Source organism: Haemorhous mexicanus, chromosome 5, assembly GCF_027477595.1.
Source record: "Haemorhous mexicanus isolate bHaeMex1 chromosome 5, bHaeMex1.pri, whole genome shotgun sequence".
In the NCBI taxonomy this organism is placed as follows: domain Eukaryota; kingdom Metazoa; phylum Chordata; class Aves; order Passeriformes; family Fringillidae; genus Haemorhous; species Haemorhous mexicanus.
The window spans coordinates 55,189,771-55,207,635 of NC_082345.1; the positions used below are offsets into that span (position 1 = coordinate 55,189,771).

General features: G+C 35.1%; 1 protein-coding gene across 2 annotated transcripts in view; it reads right to left on the minus strand.

Annotated features, from left to right (window-relative positions):
* The window catches only part of POT1 (protection of telomeres 1), a 59,928-nt gene that overhangs the window by 12,894 nt on the left and 29,169 nt on the right, over positions 1 to 17,865 (minus strand). For both annotated transcript variants that reach the window (XM_059847220.1, XM_059847219.1), the window contains 4 exons: positions 13,486 to 13,776; positions 9,388 to 9,543; positions 3,139 to 3,299; positions 629 to 717 (listed from right to left, as the gene is read on the minus strand). In XM_059847220.1, the coding sequence (XP_059703203.1) occupies positions 629 to 717; positions 3,139 to 3,299; positions 9,388 to 9,543; positions 13,486 to 13,776 (697 nt within the window). The remainder of the gene's footprint in view (positions 1 to 628; positions 718 to 3,138; positions 3,300 to 9,387; positions 9,544 to 13,485; positions 13,777 to 17,865) is intronic.

A 17,865-nucleotide genomic window follows, 5' to 3' on the forward strand; every position in this document is an offset into this window, starting at 1 on the left:
TGTCTTATGTTTTTATGTTAATAATAGCTGAGTAACACAGATTTTTAAAAGCTAGAAGCAAAGATATGGACTATGTCAAACCAGCCTTAGAGTTTAATTCCCTTTTAGTTATTCTTTTCCTAGGCTAAAAATACCATTCAGAAGATAATGTGGGGTCTGTAGAACTGTCTATAAGATATCACTGTTCCATGGAAGCGCACCTTACACCTCTGCCACTGACACAACTTTCCTTCCAACACCTTAAGAAGGGCTCCTCAAAAGGCAGCTGTTAAGCAGCATTTTCAGTGCCTGTCCCTGCAGAATCACCCTTTAGAGGGAAGCACTTACACAACTCCACTTTGTGATCTAATATAGTATGATTAAGAACACCATCTGTGTTTAAGAATTTATTCACTAACTCCTACAAAAGTATCTTTCCATGTAATATGAAATGCTTGTGCTGGAAGACAAGAAAGAGTAATGTAAATTTCCAGTCTAATAAACTGAAAGAATTCTCTAGGGCTTTGAATGTGAAAGTAGCATTACACACACTTAGAGAAGCAGTAACTGTGACCTTATCTTGACTATATATATATATATATATATATATATAGGAAGAAAGAGCAAATCAGCTTTCAGTTGCTCTTACCTGTAACATTGCCAAAAGTGCTGTCAATGTCCATTGAACACATGCTTTCCATATTCTGACTGTCTGTCAGAGTAACAGATTCTAAGAATCTAAAGACAGATGGCAAATTATTTTATAGTCTAGAGAAATCTTTTCTATATTATCACACACACACACATAAATGAGATTACATTGACACTTATATGGAACCTATTTATATGCACAGGTATAATGTTCAGACATAAATGTTCCATCATTTAAATAAAACTGATAAAACTCAACTGGACCAGAATTTTCAGAAGATGATATTAATGATGCAGACGAGACACTTTCCAAATCACTTCTGGAACACTAAACACAAAATAGTGCCAAAAGAAATATGGACTACTAGAAACAGAACTCCTGATAATGGAATATGGACTTTGGTTACTTAGCCTTTCCTAAGGAAGAAAAAAAGCTCATAATGTTTAGAAGCAGGGGCAGATCACTCAGCAGGACTACAAGGATTTTATGCAGGCAGAATATCAGAAGTGCCAAAAATCTGACTAGAACTTAATATGGCTACTGCTGTATGAGACAATAAAAATAGCTTCTCCAAATTTATCATCAACAAAAGGAGGGCTAAGGAGAATCTCCATCCTTTACTGGATATGGGGGGAAACAGTGACAAAAGAAAAGACCGATGTACTTCATGCCTTCCTTAATTCCATCTTAATAAAAAGACCAATTATTCTCTAAGTGTCCAGACTCCTGAGCTGGGAGACAGGGATGGGGAGTAGAATGAAGTCTCCATAATCTAAGAGGAAATGGTCACTGACCTGCTACACCACTTACACAGGTTTAAGGGGCTGGCTGGGATCCACCCATGCATACTGAGGGAGCTGGCAAAAGTGCTCAAAAAGCCACTTTCTATTATTTATCAGCAGTCCTGGATAAGTGAGGAGGTCCCAGTAGAATACAGATGGTTATCTATAAGAAGGGTCAGAGGGGCGATCCGGGGAACTACAGGCCTATCAGCCTGAGCTCAGTGCTGGAGGTCATGGAGCAGATTACCCTGTGTGCCATCATGTAGCACATGAAGGACACCCAGGGGATCAGACACAGCCAGCAAGGGTTTATGAGACACGTCCTGCTTGACCGACTTGATCTCCTTTTATGACAAACTGACTTGCTTAGTGGATGAGGACACAGCTGTGCATGTAGTTTACCTGGACTGTAGTAAAGCCTTTGACATTGTTTCCCACAGCATTCTCCTGCAGAAACTGACTGTCATGGCTGGGAGAGGTGCATATTTGCTGGGTAAAAAACTGGCTGGATGGCTAGGCCCAGAGAGTGGTGGAGAATGGAGTTACCTCCAGCTGGTGGCAACTCACAAATGGTGTTCCCCAGGGCTCAGTACTGGGGCCAGTTCTGTTTAGTATCTATATCAAGGATGAGGACAAGGTGACTGAGGGCACAGCACCCTCAGTACGTCTGCAGGTGACCCCAAGTTGAGCAGGAGTGTAGATCTGTTGGAGTGTAGGTAGGCTCTGCAGAGCACTCTGGACAGGCTGGACTGGTGGCCAAGGCCAAGTGTATGAGGATGAACTGTGGCATTGTGTTTTTAAAGATTTGTTATTATTGGTTGTGTTAGTTGTTTTGTGTTAAGAAAAATGGTTTGGTCCTTGGTTCCCCCCATGTTCTCCCATTATGAACAAGGTGAAATGCACTTAGGTCACAACAACCCCATGCAGTGCTACAGACTGGGGCTGGAAAGAGGCTCAGCTGAAAAGGACCTGGTCAAGGGGCTGGAGCACAAGTCCTGTGAGGAGCAGCTGAGGGAGCTGGGATGGCTTAGCTTGGAGGAGAGGAAGCTCAGGGGGGACCTTAACACTTATCTCTATAACAAGGGGACAGGAAGTTGTGTTGAGGTGGGGTCAGCCTCTTCTCCCAGACAATTAGTGACAGAAGGAGAGGAAACGGCTTCAAGTTGTGCCTGGGGAGGCTTACATTAAATATCAAGAAAAATTTCTTCACAGAAAGGGTAGTCAAGCATTGGAAAAAGCAGCTCAGCCAAGAATCATCATCCCTGGAGGTGTTTTAAAGTCATGCAGATGTGGCACTTAGAGACATGGTTTAGTGGGGCACTTGGACAAGTGGCATTTGGACTTGATGATCTTAAAGGTGTTTTTCAGCCTAAATGATTCTGATTCCTTATAAGACAGCTTAGTAAAGAATGCAAATTATCTGCTTCATTGTGAACATCCTTAAGTCTCACCACTTGCAAGTAGCACATATGCACAGGTTAAAATGTGCATAATTAGAATTAAGCTAATTAAAACTAAAATCTTGATCCCTACTGTATTTTAAATTTGAAAAAATTGCCTTTATTTTCTATCCCTCCAAATACTTCTCATCTTAGTGGTGCTAAAGACATATTCTGTTTTCGAGTTTCTGATTCTTAGAAACATTTACAATTCTAAACTGCACAGCTGTTCCATTAGCCTAGAGTTTTCAAGAATGATCTAGAAACATCTACACATTCTACTTACTCTTTTAGTTCCTTAACATCTGGGTTACTTTCTGGCAAGACTCCTATTCCTCGACCATAACAGGTGCCACCATGAAGATGAAATTCCATATGTGAGACGTCTTCATTGTCAGCACTTGCTTCTTTTGCATGAATACTGTAAATTCTCAGAAAACTTCCAATCTGAAAGAAAAAGAAAAACCCACTTTGATAACACAAAGTAGTTATTTACATGGAAAATCCTAGTTCTCGTGAAGCTTCCTCCCTGTTTTAACTGAACCACAGAACAGCTGAAGCTGGCAGAGACCGCTGGCGATAACCTTGTTCAATTCTTGTGCCCAAAGCAGAGTCAACTAGAGCAGACTTCTTAGGGTTGTTTCCAGCTGGGTTTTAAGTATGTTCAGGTATGGAAACTGCAAAACCTCTCTGTGTGATCTGTTTGTTTTGCTTTATCAGGAAACATTACTGGCAGCAAAAGGTGATTCATAACCAGAATAAGCCTTCTTAGTAAATCTAATTCTCAAACACACTTCAGAAGACAGACCAAATGAGTCAATACAGTCCTTTCCCAAGGGCACAATTTGCTTCTATATTCCCAACACAGCTTGACAAAGACTGACATCCTGTGATTTGTCCTGGGAACGATCACATTTAGCAACTGACCTCCTGTTCATCATTGTGCATGGCTCATTATGTTTACAGGTACATACAAACACACCTGCTTATCAGATTTCTCCATCATATCTTACACTACAAATAACATAGCACCAGGAAAAAAAGACAGTATGTGTTAGAAACGTAAAGATCTTGGCATTTTTCCTGTCTCTGTTAGATCTTCTCAGGTTCATGGAGAATATGCTTCTTGTTTTGCTCAGAATATTTTCGGGTTTTCTGAAAGAGTTTTGTCAAGTTACACAAATGGACTTAGGCTAACTTATACAAGCACCTATTAAAAATAAAGTTATGGAGTGGTGAACACTGAACACATCATTATAAGTTTGGTTTTATCTCAAATACCACTCCCATTATCCCCCAAAGAAAAGCCACACACCTAACCAAACAATCAAAACCAAGCCCAATGTTCTAAAGGCAGATAAAATGGAGACTCAAATACACAATTACCAAATATTTTTTTAATTATAATTTGAGATCCAGATAATAGCTGGGAAGCGACACATGCTCAACAACCTGGTTTTATATTCATTCTAAACATCTTTTAAATAGCCTAATAGAAATGACCGATTATTTTAAATTTACTTCAATAAAATTAATATTACAGCAGCCAATTTATTAAGTCATATTTCAGCTTGAGATCTAACTTTAACCAGTGGAAACTGAAAAAAGTATTCCTCTTTGATTGGATTGGTCATGTCATACTACAACACTTTTAAACACATGTATATATGCATAAAAGCAGATGGAGCAGCAACCTGTGTCTAGAATCCTCCTCTGTATCAAGGAACAAACTATGACTACATAATGTTGGAATCAAACTGCTCTTTTGAACAAGAATCACACATGAAAAAGGCAGCATATTTTCCAATTAAGGCAGCAGGGACGTAAAAAGTGCACTTCAGCCTGCACCTATTTTGCTTCTGGCATGGAGCTCTTACCAGACTTTTAATTGATCTGCCCTGTTAGGCAGCTGCTCATTTTGTTCATTCAAAGCACCACCAGGACAGTTTGTGCATTTAGACGGCAGTTAAGAGGCTTTAAGACAACTTTTTTTTTCCTTTCCAGATGCTGATTTCACTTAACTATGAATATCCAAAAAAGCAAAGGACACTCACATCATAAGACTAATCTAATGACTGTGACAAATGCTTTTGGAGAAAGTTCTTACCTATGTTCTGCTTATGGAATAACCTTAAATAACTAAAACAGTGTCAAACTACTTCCCTGCTGCCAAGAAATTTGCTTATAATTTGCATATAAGCAGGAAAAAGTTGATCTTAATTGACAAATTTCTTTTTTTAAAAAGATAGTACATAAAAAATTAGGATTTTCTCTAAATAGAAACACAAAAAAATTAAATGTGGGAGAGGAGAGCTCAGAAGCCAAGAATATAAAATGCTGTGTCTGCCTTCTAAACTTGTGTGCTGAAATTCACACAAAAGTCAACCGAACTACAAGTTTTAGTGCAACATTCACTCACTTTGCAAGACTTATCACTAAAAAATCATCTTCTAAACATTTATTGGATCCTTTTCTGAAAATTGTATATTTTATATAACATGTTAAATCTTATATATTCTAATATCACTTTGAACTACAAAAAAGAGATGCATAATAATCAGCATTGCCAAATACCGAAAAGGTGTAGAAGGTTCTAAATGTCAGTGCAGAGATGCCTGGGTGGACAGCATGCTGTTTCCCTGGATTCCTTTGGGAGGCAGCCTTGCTTACTGTTAACAGCATAGAGCAAACGTGCATGCTATGGATAAAAATGCTACTGTATTTCTGTTGTTTACACAATGCCTGCAGACTGAGCTCTTTATATACATATATAGCTCTCTGTATTCTGACTCAGAAGAAATGGTAATCTACATTAAAGTAAACACCATGATTCAAAGAGCCATCACTAAAATCTACAAAGCCAGCTCCTCACTTGACTTTACAGCAGTTCTGTTTATGACCGACCTTGTTTAGAGAAAGTTCATTTAAAAGTGAAATTAAAGTGAATAAAACCATTTCTTGTAGTATTTTCAGTCCAATTCAAATATTACTATTAAAATGATACATATTAAGGCTAGAGAGAACTGAAATGCAGAAGCCATAGATGCAGTTCCCTGTAACTAGTTAACTAGAACAACTTTTTAGCACAGGAAATTCTCAGATTATTTCAAAACATACAGTGTGTTCACAATCACTCTGGAATTCAGTGAATTCACAACAGCATTTGTCATTGCAGGTAAATATTCAGGCACACAAGAAGCTGTCTTTATCTACAGGAATCACCTAACAATTCACCTGTACTTATTTTTTTGCCTATATTTATGGTTGATTATATTCAGTGGTATTTCTCTGTCATCCTTTTTATTGCATCAACTGTCTAGTTTTACTGAGTAAATAGTGCACAACCTTCTGCAAATTAGACAAAGTATATACATGGCATTTGGGCACCATCTTGGGCAGTAAGAAATACCAACTTAAATCCATTTATAAATTTGAAGGACCCAAGAGTGGGTCTTGGGTTTTTTCCCTTTTCAATGAGTAAAAAGACAGAAGTGGGGAGAATACAACTCACATGTCAAAGGAATGTTACCCAGGTCTGAAAAATTTGAAGCTAGATATTGTGGCCATGTAGTTATCTCATTTGAGCTGTATGTTGAAAATGTGACTCTGGCACTAGGAAAGCAAACTTCTTAGTCCCAACTACTATCATGGAAGACACAGCATGATATGGTGGGAGAAACAGCTGAAAATATACAAATTCTACATCTGAAGATATGTAACACAGAGAAAATACTGTGGAACTATGGACTAGGACTTGAATGTGTGCTCAAGATTAATTGTTTCAATTGCACTATGAATAAAATGGATGGCAACAGAATTGGTGGCATCAAGCCAGAAGAGGAATGCACTGGATCACATATTCAGTGAAAGAAATAAGGAAATCTCTGACCAGCTGTGGGCAGCTGGACCCCTGCTGTGCTGACCACTGACACTCACTCACCTTGATGCTTACCACCTAAGCAAAATGCCCCAGATGGAAAAACTCATGCCACAGACCTACTCCCAAACTGCATGGCAAAGTCAGTGAGCTCTGAGACGTACTGGAAAATTGGCATAAGGCTAAAGAATGTGGAGCAACTGTATTCCAGTCAGTTGTAGGCTGGGGTTCCTACAGTTAAGAGAAAGCCTCATCTACTCCAGGTACATTGCCAGAGGAAGAGGGAAATTCAAGAAAAAGCAGTGAACACCATTTGCTTTGCTTAGCTGTAGGTCTTGCCATGTCCTTACACCTCAGACAATAAATACTCTGCTTCAAAGATGAGATTTCTGAAAATTCTTTTTGTGTTGCTGAAAAGCCAAAGTCTTGCCCAGCAGGAAAGGGGGGCCAGTAAATATAGAGGGAAAAAGTCTACTTACAGTATCAACTGCAACATACCTTCAACACACCTTTAGCTAAAGTTCTTTCCATTGAACATTTTAAGTATTGTTTGTCTTAGAAAATGAGATAAAGTGCTCATATCTTCAATATTCTCTGGACAGATTATCTAAAGTTTTTAACAAACTCTTGCAGCAATTTCCCTGACACCATGCTCCAGGAATTGCCAAAAATTCCCTGTAATATAAGTAACTTTAAGTAACTACTACACACTCCTTTCTCTGGTGTGTAGTAGTTACTTAAAGCTTCTTTGTCTGAACGTGTGCCTAGAGATACAATTTTAAAATAAGAACATGTATTTTGAGATTTTTATAAGCTGCCCTTCTTGTTATCAAGGTTGTGTAAAACAGATTGTACCAGATACATAAAACATCATTTCCAAGCTGTAACTGTCATTGCAAATGGTACACAACAGGCAAGAGTGTAACCTAACAATTCTGTGACAATTTACATTAAAAAGGCCATTCTAAGCTAGTGCTAAGTATAGAAAAAAAGATCTAAAAATAGTGAACTTTTTATTTCAGAAACCACAAACTGGTAAAATATCTAATCACACTTGGGAAGGTGCAAGTGGATACACTAAACACTTGCCAGTTCTATACTGCTAAAAAACTGAATTAAAAAAAAACAACCTTGCATAACAAGATCCTGAATGCAATAAATTATCATACATACTTGGATTACACTTTTTTATGATATGACATGATTTCCACTAGTATTTAAAAGCCTTTAAAAAAAAAACCCTCTATTTTTAGGGAAAGCTCCTGCCAAATTTTATAATATATATGTGTGTATTTATATATAGATAGATAAATAAAAAATTATTCTGGGAAATACAATTAATTCTACGTGTTGCAATCTGAAATTAGTAAATATTTCTGAAATTTAGTTGTCAGCATATCAGCCCTTTTTCATTGATAACTCCACTAAGACAAGCAACTATAAAGTGGTGTACAAAATTTACCTAATTTGAAACTTCCACATCTTGCATGACTGAAACTACTGCAACTTTGGACATAGCCAGAAGGACAAGAACACCCACAAGAGGTCAAGGGGGGTTTCTTAAAAATTTCCTTTGAAATTATTGAACCTTCACAGATGCACAGTGCAGTACCAAGCAAAGATAAAAATGCTCCAGAAATGCAAAAGAGCAAGTGGATAGAAGTAAAAAACTGAGAACAAGTATGAAGACATCCCATGTATCACATACTTAATATATATTGTGATTCAATTCCTGAATATAAATTGGGGAGAATAATAAAGGGAGTATTATCAGCTAATCAAGAAAATATGTTTTATTAATATTAAAATACTTTTTTACTTCATATTTAAAACATACCATTTCACTAGAACATTGTTTTTTTTTACACCAGTTAGCAAGAGAAAAATTCTGGAAGAGAGCTTGAAAGCAATGAAATACTTCTGTCAGTTTTGTTATGAATTCTTACACAAATCCTTACACTTATTTTGCTGTCTGTAATTTACTTATGAATGGTGTTCATTTACCAAAATGATTTCATGTCTGCTGATAGACCCAGCATAAAAAAGGATCAACACTTATCTTTGTTTTCTGGTGAAATGTTTTCTTAAAAATGATCTTGAGTATAGAGGGCAAGGCATGAAATGAAAGATGCACTCTTTGCCAAGTTCCTGTATTCAGAAGCAAGATGGCAGTATTGCTGAAGATCTGGTGTTTAATTATGTTGTTGTTTTTTCTATCTAAGCATAATCAACATTACTGACCTACTAAATGGAGATTGCACTGCAAACTGCAGCTTATAGAACAGAAAATCTTCTATTGACTTAAGAATTAAGGGTCTTTAATGGGACTACAGGTTTAACATGGCATTGTATCATTTAAAAATAATTCTAAAGCACAGAATACATTTTCTGAGGGCATTATTTCCATTGCATTATCTATTATATTGCAGTGTCTGGAAAGTGCCTAATTTGAGAATTTTTTCATGGCAATTTTTGGGTAATGAGCCTGTTTAACACATGTTGAAAAAGTTCGGCATTCAAATAAAAGGTATGGGAAATACAGTGAAAGATAAAGAAGCACATGAATTACAGCAGAACTGAATTGATGCATTCTCTGAAGTGATTAATAATCAGAAAACAGGCCACAAAAAGGGAGTTAAATACCAAACTGTGCATTACCTTAAGTGATTCTGCCAGCTGTACATGATTATCATAGACCAGAATGTCCACTGCTAGATTTCTCAGCTGATGAAGAAGACCTTTTTCTCCTTCCAGGTCTTTTGCTTCTACAGGCACCTTCCATGTGGGGTAGGGACATTCAGTGCCATCCCAAACCTGCAATGCAAATGAACTATTTCAATGTGCTCAGAATGCTTTAGATTCAGACTTTAAATAACTTCTTAAAATATTTCGTTTGATTGAAAATTATTAACAATAAGAGATCTTAGTTGTAGTCTCAATCTAAAAGTCCTTAAAATACTTGAATTTGACCCTACAGAATTTTTTAACTTATTACTCCTTACAGAGCATAAAATAGCCTCTACAGAGAACATAATCAAGTGTTAAGATTTAAATAAAAAAGAAAAATAACAGCTCTAGCAAAAGCTCAGCTACTTATCCAGCAGAGAATGACACAATATTCTGAGCTGGAAGGGACCCACAAAGATCAAGTCTAACCCTTAAATAAATGGTCCACATGGGGATTGAACCCTCAGCCTTGGTGCTCTCAGAACCTTGCTCTGATCAACGGAGACAATTTCAGGGTCAGCTGTCACAACTATCAGAATTCATCATATGCAGAACTGTCTGTATTTAATATTTTAATCCTGCTGTAAGGGTTTTTTAACCACTCCAGCTACAGTATGTAAATACTGAGTGCACATACATATATTGCATATGCATATGCAGCATATATTGACTTAATTACTGATGATCTCCTATAGCATTATATACTGCTAGTTACCCAGAACATATTAGAAAAACATCAATATTTAACCTACATTTATAAACAAGGATTTTAAAACTTGTCTGCCTAAAGCTAAATCCTTGATACACTTCAAGTACTGAAATATCAGTAGTTATTTTTCAGCTATCAAAGTGTTGTGAAAAGGTAAGTTTACTGACAGGCTTAACACCTTGAACTCAAAATCTTACTTCTTAACCCAAACATTATTCTGTGAACTATGGTCTCCTGAGTTTCTGAAGATACTCTTCTCAAAGACTCAAAAATAATGGTTTGATATACTGGCATAGTAAAACAAAAATCTAGAAGCATTTGGAATTCTGAAATGCTGCTTTTCATAGGATTTCATACATATAGGTTCAGCAGAAGAACCTATTTTCCAATTTCAGAGAGTTTGTGATCCCAAGGTGCTTTGTCCCATGAGTCAGGCAAGAAAAAAAGACACTAAAGCCTAATTTTTAAAGGATTTCTACTTCTTATGCTTAACTGCTTTGGATCAACAGACCCACAGGAAAAGATCTAAGAATCAGAGCCATGTATAAATGCACTAGGAATAACTCATGGAATATGCATCCAGAATCAAGAGATAAAAGGGAAAACTGTTCACAGCAAAAATGACCCATGACATCAAATTATGTAGCCAAATAAGAGTATATTCTGAAGGACCCAGATAATGAGGTGGTATATGCTGCCACAGATTAAAAAAAGCCTGTTATCTTCTGATCCTGCACCATGAAATACTTAAAACCACCTCTGAAAGAGAGGTTGTCTATTGCTTGAATTATCACATCTTTTCCGGAACCCAGCTTGAAAACAGATTTAGTGCATATATACTACAAATTTAGTCACGCTGACAAGGAAAGAATCTTGAATTTGTCAATTTTTTCATTATTTTGCAACTGGCTTTACTTGGTACACTTTGGTAATTCTACACTGGAGAGATGATCTGACAAATGGATTAAAATAACCTACATGCTCCCTGTTCAGATAAAAAGGATGGTGACTTAATTCTAAAATGTCCTTTTCCAGATGAGCTAACAGGGCTGGCACCAGGGCACCTTTCAGAGGAATTTATAAGCTAGTGAAATTTCTTAAAAAAAAAAAAAAAAATCTTTCAAAAGTAGTTGGGATTGGGTTTTTTCTTGCACAAATACAAAGAGAGATAAACCTCTCTATCCCAGGAGCTTGGAAGCTCTACTTTACACTAAACATGAAAACATCCTAGTTTCAAACTGTCTTGGTTTCAAAAATGAATACTGGAATAAAACCCAAAATTGGTTAAATTAATTCTGAGTAAGAAACAACAAATTGTTCTGTTACTAGTCATGAGCAGACTGGAGCTAAAAAAAAGTTAGTGAAAACATTTGATCACCATGATTGCAAAACACTGAAATGGGAGAGACAAAATACCTGTTTCTATCTTCAGCAGAATATGCTCATTGTATGACTTACCTTAATGTACACAATTTAACTGACAGACAGAAAGGAAGAAAAGGTTAATAATAAAACTCTTATGAAAGGCATAAATGACAGAGTAATTTCTAGTGTGTATTCTTTAGTCTCCAATATGACTAACAAAATTCTCAGAAAATGGAAAACAGTAACAGCTGAGTGGTACCATCTTTATGCCATGCCCAACTCAGCTGCTGTGCAAACAGGAATTAATTTATCAAGTGTAATTTAAAAATTATGCTACAGGTGATGCACAAAATTGCTGAAATTCATTTTAGTTGCCTTTGAAGCAGTCTCTACTAGGTACATGAGATCAATGCTTATAATAATAATAACAAAAATAATTTTTCATAGTATAATCAACCATTAATTTAACAGATATACTTGGAATAAATGTAAAACATTATTATAAAATAGATAATCAAAATAATACAATAAAATTATATTTAATGATCACTCAGTTTGAGTTGGTATTGAACTGGTTGTTTCACTTGATTTGTTTTATTTAGCAAATCAAGAAAAAAATCAGAAATCTGTCGACAAGTTTTTAGAAAGGTTTCTTTTCTATCACAACCAGTATTTAATATCAGAAATGGATTTTGCCATTGTTGAAAAATGAAGGAAATTAGCAACAGGTTATTAACATAGCATTGTAATGCATATTTAAGTATTTAATATTTTATACTAAATAATTGATCAACCATTATTTGACCTCAGACTTCTACCTTCCTAAGTCTACCCTAAAATTTCCCCAAGTCCTCACCTTTACTGTACAAAAGTGACAAAATCAACTTCAGTTCTTACAACACAGGAAAGTGTGTAAAAAAATAATAATATAAGAAAGCACTTGTCTCTGTCCTTGCAAAAGGTCCTTCAATGCTGAAGATACACTCATTAATGAACAACTTAATTACAGTCCACAAAGTCATGAAAATTTACTGGGTCTCATTTGACATCTATTTCACATGGCATAATTACATGGAAATGTTTGTAGCAGTTGCAGAATATGTTATAGCATGCAGTTAAGGTTTGTTTCTCTGTAGTAATGCATTGTTCTGTATGAGAAAAATCTTTGCTGTGTCAATGAAGGAATAATGCCAAGTGCTATTTCTAAAAATATTGTAACAATACAGTTTAACACAGTAGAACCAATAAATAATTTTATGAAGTCACAAAGTGGAAAATAACAGCTTGATGATTACTTATGTTTTAACAATCAAGCACAAAAATAAACATAGAAGAGTCTTGGAATAATACCAGACTGATACATCTGAACTAAAACTAGGAATATTGTGGAGACTTCCTTTTCATTTAGTTAATGTTAAGGATCACCTTTAGAATCTGCTCTCCTGTTCTGTGGCACTTTGCATTTTGTATTTTCAGTAAGCACTGATGCCCAGAGTGCTTATGTGTAACTAAAAGAAGCTACCTGAAATCCATCATGATAACATAATCCATTCATTTTTTTTAGGCAGTGCTACTTACTGCACTTATCATATCCATCACATCTAGAAAAACAAACTGTAATTCCTGCTAACTAGAAAACAAGGATACAGTTTAAAACTAACAATATTTTTCATGGTTAAGAAATCTTGCGATATTTATCTACAAATCTTTGTGCAATTGATGATATATATAATGCCATCTTAATAAACCTCTATAAAAAACTAAATCCTGTGATCAACTTCAAAGACAACCAGGCTTCCTATTTTGTTTTCATAAAAACAAAATAGCAAAGGATCAAAGATTTATTTACACCAAAAATATTTATCTATATAATTAAAATAAATATGTCTGTTTTATTGAAAAATGTATCATAATGTCTTAATAAACCTAAAAATATTTTTAAAAAGGAAGTCTACCTTTAGAAGAAAAGAAGATCCATCCACTTTTGCTTTTCCCACCAGCTGGCAAGTGAGATCAAAGAACAGCATTGGCTGAACACCAGACAATTTTGTTGCTGGTCCAGAGATGGAAATATTACTGGCTGCCCAAATACGTAATTCTTCTACTGCTTTCTGTTCTTCGTCCATGAAAGTGTACACTCTGCTAGAAGTTCGAGGAACTACTGGAGCTCCTACAGTTCCATCAAATGTTAAGGATGCAAATCCCCCACTGGTAATTCCCTGCATCTGTCCATTGTATTCCCTGATCTGTAATAAAATACGAATGAGAAAAAAAAAGTTTGTACTGCATGAATAAACAAATATATTTCTGCTTTATCATATGCATGGAAAATGGACCACTGATCATTTCTGTCCCTGATTCTATTGGGAGAACAGAGTCAAAATAAAAACAAAATGGTAAAATTAATATTAATAAGAAAACAAAATGAATGAGCAGAAATATAATCTTACATGAGAAATTTCTGAAGAGGCAGACTAATAACTGCCTGTAACACTTATACCTACAGCATCTTTGCAGAGTATTTTATTTGAACACATCAAAATATTTGTGTTGAGAACATATCAGGATTGCTCTTATAAATGGGGAAACTAAAGCACAAGAGAAATTAATTTTTAGAGTTTATACAGCAATGTAATGGCAAAGTTAGTATATATTCCTTTTTTGGCCCCTCACAATAACTAATTCCCAATATCATTGAACTGAAAAAAATATATCAGTTCAAGGAGATATTTGTTTTCCATAAAGCAAGCAGTGATGAGCTTTCATTCCTTGAATTATGAATACAGCTATCACAACTATTCAATGTCTATTGCCCTGCTCATGGCAGGTCTCACTGTGTATCTGCTGCCATATGAAACAAAGTATTTAAAGTCTGAAGCATTCCTTCAAGAGTCTAGTCTAGTCTTACTGTTCCCTGCAATTATAGATTTATCTATATCAAAGCACTGCATGACTCATTATCCAGAAATCTGAAACAGTCTGTTTTGCTCCATCCCTTTCTAATTAATGTGGGGTCACCAAGTAAGCAGTAACACGCACGAACATGGCATTTGTGAGACAGTCTAGTATGGGATTCCCAGTGCTCAATTTCCAAATGGTTGAAAATCCCACTGATTTGAAAGTGCAGAACATGCAATGTGTGTCAGAAGCTCTAAACAGCAAAACACTGCCAAGGATTTAGGCCTATATTTTATAAACATGGTGAAATTTAAAAAACAAACAAATCAGGCATTCATTGACCTTGGAAATTCATATGCAGAGCAGTTCAATCTTGGTGACAGGAACTCCTTTAATCCCTGCTACTCTGACATAATGCATAAATGCATTAAGGGTCATCTCTAAGATAAACTTTGATTTACTTAAGCATTCTTCAAACTTGACCAATGGAACACATCAATTCAGGATGAAGTTATTTTTAGTGAAACACTGAAAAGCTTCAATCTTTTAACTTTTACATTTAAATATTGAAAATACAAGAAAAGCCAAAGGACAAATAAGGAAAATACATGGTTTCATAACCAATTTCCCCCCCCATTATCTATGATCTGGAAAAACATGTTCCCCTGTAAAATGGAATATAAACACACAGATTTACTTTAGTTGCTATCACTGGCATTATATTCCATAGCTTCTCTAAACAGGTGATTTCATCCCCCAGAGGGGGATGAAAACTCATCCCCAGAGGGGATGAAAACTCTCATCACTTTTACCTATTCATCCTGTATCAAGATATACTTCAAGAGTATTTTTCATATCTTGTCTGACATGTCAAATGTTTCTTGAAGTGTTTTAATTTCTAATTTACATATTTGTTTATTTCTTTATTAGTTCTTAAAAATCATCATAAAAATATCTTGATTTTTTTCTTAGTAAAAATTCTGACCTAGTCCTCTGCAAGGGCTCTAAGCCTTTCACAAAACCAGAAAGAAAGTACTTTGTCTGCCTGGGCTTCCACCATCAGTTATTTTCCTCCTTTCCCAAATCCTTTATGTTGTGCTTTGAGAATTCAGGAGGCTGACATACTGTACTTCTGACATCTCCCAGAACCCTCATTTAGTGAATTTGAAATCAGCCTTAATGTTGGAAGAGGCAATTATAAAAATAATAATTAAAAAAAGAAACAAGATATGTAAGAAGGTAAATCTTAACTGTCATGGTGAGAAAATTAGCATTGATCTTTAGCAAAACCAGATGTCCTCAGGCACAGGCAGGTGGAAAAGCCACTGTTCTCTCAAATGTAAACAAAATTCAACAATTTTTTTTTTATGAAAAACAGAAGAAACAGGAGAAGGAAATGTAGAATGGGTTACAGAACAAAGTATTTCACAGCTGGAAAATTACTTGTGTTGGACCCACAAAACAGATGATGGCCAACAGAAATTCTCTGGGCTTATCCTTTAAAAAAAACATTGCTAAAGTCATGAGGGATCACTGGAGTGTAAAATGTACAAAATCTATGGAAAAATGTCGATTCATTATGGCACTCATGCATATCTCAGATCAAGTTAGGCACTGATACTGTAAACATGTTGTATTTTCCAAATGATTTTGAAATTGAATTAAACTTAAAAAAGAGCCAATCTGGGACTTTTGCATATGACAATAATTTCCCCTTCAGCAAATTTTGTGTCATTTCTAGAGGATGTGGACATATTTTTTAAAAAAATTGGTGGGGGAGGGTGAAGCAGGGGGTTAATAGGGAAACAGGGCAGACTGCTATCTCTTTAAAAATTCCCTGAGAATTTTAAATCATTTCAATAAATAATGGTTGCTAAATGAAAATATCCCCTGGGACAAAAAATGGAGCAGATAAAATGCATTTAGCTTGTTCTAAGCAAGTAAATTCCAATACATATTGCAAGAGTCTTTGGCATAGTTTCTGTAAACTAAAGAACAATAGGTGAAATGTCACCTTAATAAACTACATGGACAATAAACTCAAGTGATTTCTATGGGGTACAACCCTATCCTGAATATGGTTATTGAAAAGAAGCTGATCTTGAGATATTTATAAATACATTTACAGCAAAGTAAAATACATCCTTTTTTTTTTCTTTCTCTGAAGATGGTGTTATTCATTTCACTAAATGGAAAAGTGTGATAGTAAGTAGTGTATAAAGCTGGAATAATAGCATCTCCATGGTAGCTTTCCATCAAAACTGATTGTTAAATTATAGAAGCAAAGGACTATTATGAAAGCACTGCAGGCACAGATCATCTCAGAATATCAAAAAATGCCTAGGGAAACAACATATACCAAACTAATGTATGTTTTTATACTAAGAAGGAAGATCTCATTTTTTTATGATTGTCACTGATGATACTTGTATGAAGGAAAGTATCTTGTCAGATAAAACCCCACCAGAATGCATCTGGTATATTTCATTATATTTTGTAAATGTTTTCTCATCTTAAATAAAGAGTCTAAACAAATTTGGATAATACAGGATGCTGATTATATTTTCTTATATTTTAATAATGTAATTCTGGTTTACTTGTACTGCCAGCTGTATGAACAGAGAGATACTAATGAAACAGAGAAGTCATTTGAAGTATAAATTAAACCATTTTGAATATGTTCAAATATCACAAGAAGAAAACTGAACTACCAAAACTATGTGGAGGCAACTCCTAAAAGAAAACTAACAAAGACAGTCACATGGAAGTAAAATGATTTTTTTTTTTTTTGAAGACATGATAAACACATTTAGATATTAGGATCATAAGTGATAGCTTATTCTCTAGCATTCCTGGATTGCTGCCTGCAAAATAAGATTGTCTGAAACATCTGCAGCAATAGAAACACAAATTAAAGAAGAAAATGAACAATACATTTTATTTTATTTACCAATTCAATTCACCTGAAGATATAACTATTTTGTGGAAAAATTTGTATGCAAGAAGTTTATATACTTCAGCCAGTTGAAATGATTTCTGGTTTAGTAATCAAAAAAGCCAGCAGGCACTGTGATACTGCTTTAGAATTCTAATAGAGTAAAAAAGTTACTATTTTGGAATATTTTCTACATATTTAAAACCTGATCCAGTAACTTGACCAAAAGTATTGATATGAAAATCATATTTGCAAATTTCTAAGGCTTCAAATTACAGAGACACTATCACTGCCTACAGTCATTATTTCCTGACATTATTTACTATAGGAAAAATACTTGTTTTTAATTTAAATTCCATTCAAAGTGAGTTGCATGCCTTACAGAATTTTTGAAGGGGAACCACAAGCAATATTAATACTGACATTTCTGAGAAAAAAAAAGTTGATTTTTTTCTGTATTAAAAAAAATCTCCTAACTGCTTACAAAAAAAAAAAATTAATT